Here is a 12,386-nt window from a genome sequence, read left to right as displayed (position 1 = left end):
GTTATATTTTATTATTTTGGAGTTGCAATTTGTTAATAGCCTTAACAAAATGTTGGGCCTTTTTTGTTCTATTTTAAACTCAAAGAATCTATTCATCATATATTTAGAACTACTCCCAGTAAACAAGTATCTATCCACATTGATCTGACTACCTCTAACAACCATACCCACCATACCCATGGATAAAGGGGGGGAACAAACCAAGACACTCAAACCAAACCTACCTGGCCATTATGGCTGCAAAATCACAACACTGAAAACTTAAAAAGCTCTAGCTAACCCCGTATTTGGGCACTTCGCACCCAAACTCAGTAATACTACCTTTCAGGACACTTCATCAAAATCACCTCTGAAGATGAATCATGCTTATCCAGTTTGAGAGACTATAGGAGCTGTGAGTCACTCACTGCACAAGCATAATATGCCTTCCAATATTCAGAATGCAGATGTGTGATTTTAAGCTCATTCTTCCCAAAGGATAGCTAAATGCCCAAGAAAATAGACAGCAAATCCTCAAGTCTGGCATCTTAAGCTACTTCAGTCCTCCTTGCTCTAGGCTACTCCAGTCATCCTTACTGATGCAGCAAAGACAGTGTGAAGAAAGGGGCCTGCCTCACAGTGAAAGCAGTTAAATGACCATTTTACTATTGTCACTGTTCTTTTTATTCTAATCATCCACCATTATCTCTCTGAAATGTGCTCAACTGATGATGCTCCGCTCTACTTGGTAGGGTCACAACATTTTTGCAAAACAGGCAAGATTTCTTCCTGATACTGGAACTTCAATCCGTATTCGTGCTCAAGAATCAGAGAGGATTGATGTTCTTCAGTTCCTAAGAAGTATCACTCTTATCACTCCTGATAGCTGCAGGAAGTCAGGATTCAAAAGCAACACAATTTTCAGGGAACTACCTAGGCTTCTTGGTAAGGAGATGGTTTATTTTGTAAGTTTTCTGAAATGCTATCACCAGATTGCTCCAGATTTCACTGTAAGAGAAATTTATTAAGATTCTCAAAATGCCGTCTGTGTGGTCAATCTGCAGAAAGCACTTCGAAGGAGACCTTTCTTTTGCTGCATATGGAACACTGAACCAGCTTTAAATTGCTTTCATGAAGGCCACAACTGTTAGAGTACACTGTGATAGGTTTTATTATAGCAGTACAGAAGAACTGCTTTTAGGTTGTGCTCAACGCAGCTCAGCAAGAACCCATCCTTCAGCTTTGTGTCAAATTCAATAACCCAAGACAGGTACATCTGTATTTTAATAAGACATTAAAGAAAAGGTCCCTCTCCCTTATGCATTGAGTTCTGGCAACTTAAAACAATAAACCATGGTAAATGCCATGGTAACTCCATTTCAACTCAAGCAAATTCATATACACTATACTTTGTGAAAAGAATTCCAGGAGAATCATAACTAAAGTTTCATTTTTTCCCCCCAGAATACCCAAACAGCCTTTATGTATGTTCAGACAAAGTGCTAGTATCGACATAATGTAATTTACTAGTATTTATATTACTCCAGATGCTCAACTAACCTCTCATATCTAAAAACTCCACCTCCAGTTTTTAAAACCATAATGAAATTACAGTATAAATCAATCTGACATAGGGACTAATTATGGTAGCCCTATTAGGAAGTGTTTTGGAACACCACTAGTTTTAAAAGCCATTTACAGTTGAAATATTGATAAATAATTGCTTTATATAAATGACACTTCATATGGAGAGCCAAATAAATTATAACAGCTCATTTTTTCTTGCCACTACTCTTAGGTGAATTCATTATAAGTCGCTAGAAGACATGCAAAGTGCATGCCAGATGAGAACTCTGTATTTATAGCTCACTAAGTCAGTCAGCAAACAGAATCTACTAAAAATATCCACAACGGTATGCAGCACACCCACCCTTTGGGGACTATCCGCAGGCTGTGGTGGTCTGATTTTTAGACAGGGCAGACGAGGAAGAAGGAAACACACAGGTAGGTCAGCTCCTAAAGATGACTAAAAGTAACACAGTCAAATCCCACACAAGATTTAGCTTTCTGCTTGGCAGGCAGGCAGGCAGACATCCTGAGCCCTACAAGATTTTCCTGCATGCTTCCTGATCTCTCTGGTCAATGGTATGCAATTTCCATGCAGAAAACAGAAGCATGTCCGGAGTCAAAGTGAGAACCAGCCTCATTCTTTCTATGTCTTACACTCCCCTTTTTGCAAGCATCAGAAATTAGAAGCCTAATGAACAACAGAGCTCTGGATGCACATGAAGGAATCATGAAAGTTATAATGATCATGTATACAAAGGAAAGGTGGCTTTGCGAACACAGGCACTTGTTTAGGAAATGCCTAACCAAAAAGTAGACAGCAAAAACAACTTCCTGGGTACTTAAGAAGTGCTCTTCTGGTTTTATTCGGGTAATTGTGGGTTTTATACAAGTTGTTTTCTTATGACTGATGAGATACATGTCTTTACAGATAGTCCAAAATACAGCACTCGGAGCACTCAAAGGTTTTTTCCCTATTCCTTTTCATAGGCTGAACATCTGCAAGAACATGTTCCATTACCTCAGTAAATGAACGCAATCTGTAGAAATGACCGTATGTCTCTCCTGAAACTAATTAAACTATTAATGAGCAGTACAGACACTGCAGAAAAATCCCGAAAATAATACAAATTGGGTTCATGCATCTGCAAATAGCAGGGAAAACCTACCCAGAAATTTTCATAGCATTATTCAAAACTGAAAAGTGTCAAGCAAGGCTACGACAGCAAATCAAGAACATTTTACATGATGAAGTTTTCCATGAGCAGCTGGCAAGAACAGGAGAGGAGAACGTACCCAAACAGATGGGTAGGCAGCGTGTTTTAAAAATAGCTTTGAATTTCTAGCAGTGACAAAAGGTTTTCTTTATAAGACAAAGAAATTACTTGGGAGGTTGGTGGAGACTAGTCTGCAATTATGAGAGAGAACATGAGGGGAGAAACACTGTCAGGGTATCAGGGTTGGATAGGTATTCAGTAGGCATTAGAGAAAGGCCTTTGTTTGAACTGGCAGTGCAAAGGCTCAATCAGGTATTATCACTTCTTGATAGCCAAAAGAAATATTTATATATGCCATTACAATTAGGCTGTTTCCTTTCCTTTAGGCCATTAACGATTTACTTTTCTCCCCTAAATGCAGTGCTGCCATTTTTATTATTTGGTTTCTCTTAATGCAGGAGGAAAAGGAAAAAAAAGCCCTTCAGAGATCCTCTATAACTCACCTCAGTCCTTATTCCAGTGCACCAAGCCTCTCATCACCACGGAGACCTATCTCCAACTGAAGGAAATGAAACACAGCTCCAGGGGCTTCACAAGCTCTACTGAAGATCCAAATAGTTCTTTTAGCTTTTTTGTCCAAACACTTCACAGCTGAGACTAAGAGCACTCTCCTGAGTGAGCTGGAGTGGATGGACAGTGGACTCTTTGCTGTTTTTTCCTATCCCCTCCTTAGGGGATATCCCTCCTTACATCTGCTGCCAGTAGGGAACCCTATGCTGCCCACTGTACGTATGCAGCAAGAATAGAAGAGCCCATTAAATGCAGGAACAGCGAGACCCTGAAAAGGGATTGGATTCCTCAAACCCATCTGTCAGAACAGCTCTTCAGAGACTCCTTATCAATAGATTTGTCCTTGGACTGCTTTCCTAGCACAGTGAATTTTTCAGTCTGTATTTTGGTTAATGGAATGGGAATACGTATCTTCAGAGTTAGCAAAAGTAACTCCTCTTTCACTTGGGAATCAATTCACTGATATAACTGAAGAGAAAAAGAGGCACGCATCTGTCTCCCCCCCAGTCTATAGTTACTGTGAAGTTAGGTGTATGCATGCAGACATGTCTATATTTCTACCAGCTTTCAGACTGGTCTCCATTTTAACCTTTTTCTACAATCAGCAGACTTCAGCCAGCCTCTCATTGTTACTGCTCTCCTTTTTCCAAAGTGGACAAACATGGATATGATTGTGTTTCACTGGTGCAGCCAAGCAAACAGAAACAAATCAAAACACCAGAGAGAGCCTCTTAGCTTTCCTTGTTCTGCACCTTGTAAGACCTAGGAATTGCAACAGCGAAACTATCTGAAAATGCACAGCAATAGCAGTGTTATCCTCACCTGCTGGAAAGGGACCATTCCTTTAGAAAACGGCAGAATTTATATGGAAAATTTATAGTTTTTATTAGACTAAAGCCTTACACTCTTTCCTCACATTGTAAATGGTTAGGAAGTAATTTAGAGAAATATTTATTGTATCAAAGGTTCGCTGGCCTTCCTCTAATACAAGAAAGAGTCCAACTGCCAGGAGGAAAAGATACATCAAGTGGTACCAAGGCATCCAGGCTGAAACTGCAGTAGCAAGTTTTACTGCTTCTAACATGGCTCACGCACACAAGACAGCCAAACAGCCTCATTGCAAAGCACGCTTCCCAACACTTATCCCAAGTCAGGGGGCAAATACCTCAGAATGACACCTTTGGCTGGCAAAACAGGGGCAGCGTTGAAGTCTTGAGGCGTTTAAGAGCTTCACAATTGCTCAAAGTAGTAGTACTTGTGTGCTACTGTAAGAGAAGGGCAAGGAAGTGACCAAAAGATAGTCATACCCCCCAAAAAAGGTGTGAGAGAGACAGGGAGAACCTTAAGAACATATTCAAACCAAACAGATCAAATGGAAAACAAAACAAGATGCAGCTTTCTAGGCAGCTTGAGATATGTTTAGAAAAGTTAATTTCTGACACTTCGTGTCATTCTTCTTCTGATACCTGCTCCCCACAATCCAACAAGAACTTAAAGTTACAACCTGAGGCTTTTGTGAACTTCCCTCTATAGAATGAAGCATTCATTCATTACTTCTACTGGCTAGTATTACAAGCAGATGCTATTAGAATATACCTATAAGGTTCTACCCTTACTGTGTTATGTACATTCAGCAGCCGACAATAAATCCTGCATTGTAAAGTACTTCATAAAAAAGCCTTATCCTTATTTGACTCGAGAAGAACCTAACAAACTTCCTTCTCCTAATAAAGTTGCACAGACAGAACTTAATCTACAAATCATTATTCCTAGTCTTGACAGAGGCCTGAGAGTTGTCAACAGTTATATCTGAGAACACTATATATTTAAAAACCTCTTTATAAAATTGCATATGACTGTATAGAACACAACCTGAGATTCTGTATAATGCTTGTATGGTCCCTGCTCAATCAACACGCGTGAAGAACTCGTGGAAATTTAAAAGACACAACATGTAACACTTCTGCTATCTTCAGTTGAATTTTTACATATCCTTCCCTAACAGACCTTTAAAGACAAAAAAGAAAAATACTTAAAGACTTCATTCTTTTCTTACAACAACATTTCCAAGACAAGATTTAAATCTGAACAGCAGAAGGGTAATTGTATCAGCCCTCAGTACAGAAAGTCCTCAGTATGGACTTGAGTATCTCCCTGTTGGAGAGGGTCCAGCGGAGGGCCACAGAAATTATCAGAGGGATGCAGCATCTCTGTTATGAGGAACACCTGAGAGAGCTGGGGTTGTTCAGCCTGGAGAAGGCTCTGGGGAGACCTTATTGTAGCCTTTCAGAACTTGAAAGGGGCCTGTAAGAAAGATGGGGACTTTTTAGCAGGGCCTGCTGTGACAGGACAAGGGGTGATGGTTTTAAACTAAAAGAGGGGAGATTCAAGCTGGACATAAGGAAGAAACTCTTTACAATGAGGGTGATAAAACCCTGGCACAGGTTGCCCAGAGAGGTGGTGGATGTGCCATCCCTGGAGACATTCAAGGCCAGCCTGGATGTGGTTCTGGGCAACCTGATCTAGTTGAAGATGTCCCTCCCTGCTCACTGCAGGGGGATTGGACTAGATGACCTTTGAAGGTCCCTTCTAACCCAAACTATTCTATGACCCCATGAAGAACAAGCTGCATTGTAACTACAGCCATAGATTTGCTGCAGTGCTCACAGTCTATATAGGACTCTTCATTGCCTAACAATACAATGGAAAAACTAACTGGATCTCAGAGCTAACTCTTCTATATGCTGTTCTTAACAGAAGGTAAGAATATTTATTTTGGGGCTGGGAGAGAGGGGAAGTCCCATTCACTGAGGAACAGAACAGGGAAGCTACTCATAAAAATTCCTGATAACAGTGTTATCGCCTTAAAGGAAGCTGGAACTCAGCACTGCCTTGCAAGAACGCGTCTGAGCATCACGTCACGCGCAGGTTTGGCCTCTGCATCTGGGAGTGCCATAAGATCTTCGGGAATTTTGATCTTGCTCTGCTTAATGCTCCAAGCCTATTCCAGGCATGCTTGCAGCAAGTTAAACACTTCCTTTTTGGTTCTAATAATCCAGTGAATTGAGCTTTCCCTGAGATAAGACATAAGGTTACACTGCAGAATTTAGTCTGTTATATGTTGATCATAAAGGTGCACTAGCCTGAGGAACATCAGACCCTCACAGTCAGGAAGTTAGCAGTGTTCCTGTTAAAGGAACATAGAAAATAGCTCACCATGGTATTTCCAATACATTAACATATATTTTATATTCTTGTTCCAATGGCATACTAACAAGCACAGTATGGATATAAGTACGCTACATTGGAGAATTAATATTTATACACTACTTTGGCATTCAAAGCTGCTCTGTAAAAGTGACAATAGAGCGTAATTCACTAATGGCAAATTAATTACAGTCATTTAACAAATGCAACACCCATGTGTCACTGACTGATGAAGCCAAGTAGTTTGCCTAAAAGCACAAATAGTTGGAGATTCAGTTCAGCTTATGTTCTTCTTGGTCTTTTTTATTTTAATTTTCATCAAATTGTTATGCTAATCCCCAAAATTCACTGCAGTAGTTTCCAAGATAAAAAGAAACAATTCGGCTAATTTGCCAGTTACAAAACAAGGGAGGGGACTTCAAGCATGTTTATGATACGCAAGATAAATGCCAGATACCACACCTAGACAAGCCTGAGCAAGTTGCCATCAGGACAAAAACAATGCTTCAAGTTATTTTTCACCATGCTGATGCTACTAATGGATGATCTCCTGTGGAGCTACTTGTTCCAAGCATCTAGTTATTGCAAGGAATCAAGAAAACACAAATGTAGACAAGTGCCTACATTCAGTGCGATGAGGAGTACATGTATCATTGACAACACAGGATATTTAAATTGAAAGAAAGAATAATGTCTCAAGTGAGGCCTTCTTCACAGGTGTTGCAGTATTATGATTAAACAGCTATTCATCTCAACAAGAAATACTAAGCTTTTTAGAACAGAAGAAGCAAGTAGATTCGTTACCATCTCGTGACTACATATGGTTAGTGCATTTTCAAACTTACTACTCATATTCCTAACATACAGTATTCCTTATCTGCCAGTAGATGAAGGGAGTGTACCCTTCCTAGTGCTTTTCCTGCACTCAGAACCCTCCCATCATTCCAGCCTCTATCCTCTTAATATGCCAATTTCAGAGATTTGCAAAAGACAAAATACAGTCTAGTACAGCAATCAGTAGGTTATTATATGCCATAAGAAAGTATGAGCAAATTCAGAGTTATTCTGAAGCAAGCTTCCTGCATCGGAATAAACAGTTTCCTAGGTTATTGATCCCCAGCACTGCATTTACATTTAATCCAGTCCCTCCTGGCAGCCAGGCAGGTTGCAAGACAACCTTTAAACAAGAAGAAAAGTTTCACCTTTGAGCAACAATTGGCTACATGTTTTAATGATTCCCTTGTGCTTAGCACAAGCTGCACAATACCCCATGATAGGGCATCCTTTCATCACTAGGAGAAAGGCATGCATCTTTCTTCCCCCACAAACTACCTTAATGGTATAATGAGCAACCCTGCAACAAAGCACTCCTACTGAGCAGCTTGGCACTATGAGAAGAGTTACGTTTTCTTAAGGGCAAATATTCCTTTATAATAAAAAGGTCTGAGAGCTTTCTGTTAATGTTCAACCACTGTGCTGAGGTTTAGATCTAGGAAGTAATAGCTATGCCGTCTTTAGGTCAACGCACCAACACCACACAGGTGGCAGGCCCTGAGAACAGAAACCTTGCGCACCCTGTGACTGCCAGACTGGAGAGCTCTGCTTTGGCTGAGAACAGGATGCATGACAGAAAAGAATATCCAGCATGCTACAAGATTCATAAACACAGGAGTTTTACATTCGCTTCCTTTTTCCTAAAAGAGAGCTTTTGGGGAAGTTGGTTAGTATTTAGACGGGCTCTATTATCAAGAGAACAAATCCATTAAAAAGTCACCTTGCACCTTAATGTTTGGTTTATACGAACAACAATGAATGAACAATGAATGAAAGCACCTTGAAAGCAGTTGGTAACTTACAGGCAGATTTTCGACTTCAAGGTAAAGAACTCAGGCGGTAAAATACAAGTCGTACACCAACCCTATTCATCTCAGTATCACACGAGACATAAAAAACTATGACAATTTGCTCCACTTTTACTACGCCTCTTACAGGGCCTCAGCTTCTCGGTTAATTCAGTCTAGCTGCCTCAGGTGTTTCACTTGCCTCAAGAGCACATCCTTAAGCCTACACGGGTATTGCGAACCTGTACTTCAAGGGCACGGACAGCTATCCGGCTGTACTCATCTCTTCTGAGGGAGACAAAGAAACTTACTTTAACTTCTGCTTTTCTTAAACAGCTTTAAAAACCGAGAACCTGAGACCTTACAAAGAGGAACAAGCATCAGCCACACGTTACATCAGTACCTAAAGAGGGGTTTGGTCCGGTTTTAGAATAAACGGCGGAGACACATGATCCAATTAAATTGTAATTATGTAAGTAGTAGGCAACAGTACTTACACAGGCACTGATTACAGCTATTGGAGTCTAAAGTCGCCGGCCGGAGAGGCTCTGCTTCCTCTTCGCCGTCCCGACCGCACCACCGCGGGGCTCCTTTCATTTTTAATGCCCCCCCCCGCCTTCCACAGCTCTCGTTACAAACAATAGGAGACACTGCCCTGAAAACCCTATCTCCAAACCGTGCCCCCTCTCCAGCCAGACTGGCAGAGCCGCCGCTCTCAACAGTGATGATTCATTACCCGTCCCACTGGGTAGGAAGGAGCCCCCCCCAACCGTCACCACCCCCAGCCCCGCGGGCAGCGAACCCCTCCCGGGATGGCGCTTACCTCCGAACAGGTGCGGCGAGAGGTGAGCGGGCAGCGAACCGATTACCAGCCGGGGCCCGCCGGAGGAGCCGCTGCCGCCCCCCGCGGGCCGCTCCCGGCCGCCCTCCTCCGGGGTGCTGCTGACCGAGTCCTGCGAGCCGTAGGGGCCGCTGCTGTGGGGGATGTTGAAGGAGGACTGCGCGGCCCGGGCCCCGGAGGCGGAGGCCCCCCCTAAGGACCTGCTTCGGGGGGCCGACCCCGCGGCGGCGCCCCCCGCCACCGCCGCCGCCGCTGCTCCTCCTGCCGCCGCCGCTGTCGCGCCGCCGGGAGCGGCATGAGGCGCCGCCGCCAGGTGCGCGTACCGCCCGCCAGCGCCCGCCGAGCGCCCGCCGGTCCCGTTAGCGCCGCCGCCGCCGCTGGAGGAAGGTAAATCCCCGCCCGAGTACGCGCGGGTGCGGCCATTGGCGGCGGTGGGGCTGCTCTGCTTCGCGCCCATGGTCCTGCCGCCGCCCGGCGCTGCCCGGTGCCCTTCGCCGCCGCCTTCCCCGCGGCGCCCGGGGGTGGTGGAAGTCCGGCCCCGGTGAGGGCGATCCGAGGCGGGGGTCGCGCCGGGGAAGGGGGAGAGGGTGGGCCGGGGAAGGGGAACGGGTCGCTTGGTGGGTCGGTGTCGAGAGGGGAGAGCCGCCCGCCGGGATCCGGCTCAGCTGGCGGCCCCGGCGCGGCCGCTGCTCGCGGGTCTGGGGCGCCACCATGAGCTGCTCGGGACGGTGCTGGCTCCCTCCGCGCGGCCGCTCGGCCCCGCCGCCGCCGCCGTGACCGCTACCGCCATCCTCCGCCGCCGCTGAGCCCTGTGGGGGGCACCGGCGGCAGCAGCGCCGCCGAGGCCGCTCGCCCGCCCGCCCGCGGCGCGTCGTGCCTGTGCCGAGGGAGGCGGGAGGGGGCGGTCACCTCCCCGCAGCCGCTCCTCTACCGTGTCGCCATACTGGGGGCGGCACCAGCGGGCGGGACGGGGAGCGGTCACGGCGGCACTGGCCCCCGCCTCTCCTTCACGCCCCCCGTCGAGCGGCGGGGACGCGGGCCCGGAGCCTCACCGCGCTCCCCGCGCAAGGTGCGGGCCGAGGTCGCCAGCGGAGGGGGGGTTCCGGAGCGCGGGGCCGAGGAGAGAACCTGCCGGCGGCGGAGGGTGGGGGCTCGGCTGCCTGCGAGGAAGGAAGCCCGGGGGGCCGGAGGGTCTCCCCGGCGCGGCAGGCGTTAGGCGGTGATGCGGGCGAGCGCGGCGGCCTTCGAGGGCGGCCGTTGGCGGTGCCCGGGCTCAGAGCCGGGTGCCGCCAGGTGAAGGAGCAGAGCGGGCAGGGCCGGGTGACCGAGCGCGGGCCGCTGCCCGCCGAGGCGGCGCGCTCCCTCCTGCCTCGCTGTTGCAGCTTCAGCAGAGCGCCCGGGTGCCCGGACTGCGCCTCGGGCGGGCCACGCCACGCTCCGGCTGAGGGCGAAGGGCCCAACCCGCCGCTCCCCGAGCCTAGGCTTGGCTGGGCGCGGCGTAAGGGCTGCTCGCACCACCCCCCGTGAGCTTTATCGTGTAGCTCGGCTTTAGCTCTTGAGGTTTGCTGTGAGGCTCGGTTCGCGTGGTGTATGTGGGGGAGAAGCTGGACAAGAAGGATGAAAACCCGTTACATCTTAAGGTTTGATGTGGGAGAATCCCTTAGACCTTAGTCTCTCTGCCATTATTACTGCTGAACGCTTTCCCAAGGATTGACTAACACTGAATGGTCTGGGTTGGAAGGGACCTTAAAGGGTTCATCCAGTTCCAACCCCCTTCCACTAGACCAGGTTGCTCAGTTTATATGAGCATGAGTTTATAGGAGCACAATTCCTACCATGGGTCATCTGAGGTAAACTGCTTCTGTGTATGGGTTGTTGTTTGCTCTACCATGAAGCAGTGCTATACGCCATCTTGGGACTCCTCATCATACCATCTAGGTAGGGATTCCAACTACCTGCATGCCTGTTTCGCTATGACATAGTACCTGATCTATTTTACAATACAATAAAACAGATCAGAACCGTAATATATGAAGTATTACGTAACATTTGTACTAGACACACTGCATGTACATGCCATTTATTGCATCTACATTATATGTATTATGTATATGTAATGTACAACTGTAACATATATGTGTATGACGTCTTTGATACTCATCCATATATGTGAAGAGGTACAGAGGCCTCCCTTTCCCCTCCTTTCACCATCTCCATTTTACAACTACATGTGCTTGGTTTCTGGCATCAGTGCAGCTCATAGTTCAAGTTGCAGGAAGAGGTTCTGGGTATGGCAGAGGAGGTGACAAGCCCTAACTCTTCATTCTGACACCACTTTTCCAGAGAGCTGAGATGCCCCGTGAAGAATCTGAACCCCATATAGAGGCTGCTGCTGTAAATGGTTTCAGTAAGAGGCAGTGATTCCACAGCTGTCTCATGAACAGCTTGGTCTTTTGTGTGCAGCGCAGACAGCTGGGGTTGATAATCTGCCGTCCCAGGCTATGCCATCCCCACTTGTGAATTATAAGCTTCAGTCCCTGCTACAAGTGGTGTGTACCCCAAGGTAGACCAAGCATTAGCACTTTCTAGTTCAGTTTCCTACAGAAAGAAAATTGGTGTGAATATGCTGTCTGCTGTACCACGGATGCTTTTGAAACCCTTGCCCAGCTTCAGCCAAATCTCGAGACACTAATAGTATAGAAAATGAGTGAATATGTAGAAAATAGAGATCCTATTCCTATTCCCTACAGAAGGGAAAGTTAACATAGGAATTCCTATCTTGCAGGATTCCAGGAATCTGCATGGGTAAAGGATGTTGCAAACATGACTCATACTTTCTGCTGCTCACAGAATGCCTGTGGCATGCTCAGCCCTATCGGCTCAGGTTTGGAGGGCAGCATGCTCAGTTTTATGGAGTTTTTAAAAGTTCCACTACGGAGCACTGGTGGAACTTGTCAGCTGCTAGAATAAACAGCATTTTGAACATAGTACATTGCTATACAATAATGCCACAGTACTTCCTGTAATTTCTTTATACACTGGTTCTAAGAGTTGAGCAGGTATTAAATACAGATTATATTTGACTCTGAATAACCCTTTATTACATTTAGGATTAAATGATAAAGCTCAGGGGTGGGGAAGCCCTCAAGACATCCAAACAGTTAT

The 12,386-nt window shown here is 46.1% G+C and overlaps 1 protein-coding gene across 1 annotated transcript in view; it reads right to left on the bottom strand.

Moving 5' to 3' along the window:
- ZNRF2 (zinc and ring finger 2) overlaps positions 1-10,116 on the bottom strand; it is a 58,986-nt gene extending 48,870 nt beyond the window's left edge. The window contains exon 1 of the mRNA XM_065665449.1: positions 9,204-10,116. Coding sequence (XP_065521521.1) covers positions 9,204-9,678 — 475 coding nt within the window. The 5' untranslated portion in view covers positions 9,679-10,116. The remainder of the gene's footprint in view (positions 1-9,203) is intronic.
- Between the last annotated feature and the right edge of the window lie 2,270 nt (positions 10,117-12,386).

The sequence above is a fragment of the Lathamus discolor genome, chromosome 2, assembly GCF_037157495.1.
Source record: "Lathamus discolor isolate bLatDis1 chromosome 2, bLatDis1.hap1, whole genome shotgun sequence".
In the NCBI taxonomy this organism is placed as follows: domain Eukaryota; kingdom Metazoa; phylum Chordata; class Aves; order Psittaciformes; family Psittacidae; genus Lathamus; species Lathamus discolor.
The sequence above is the reverse complement of the archived record's forward strand: the minus strand, read 5'-3'. Positions and strand labels throughout refer to the sequence as shown.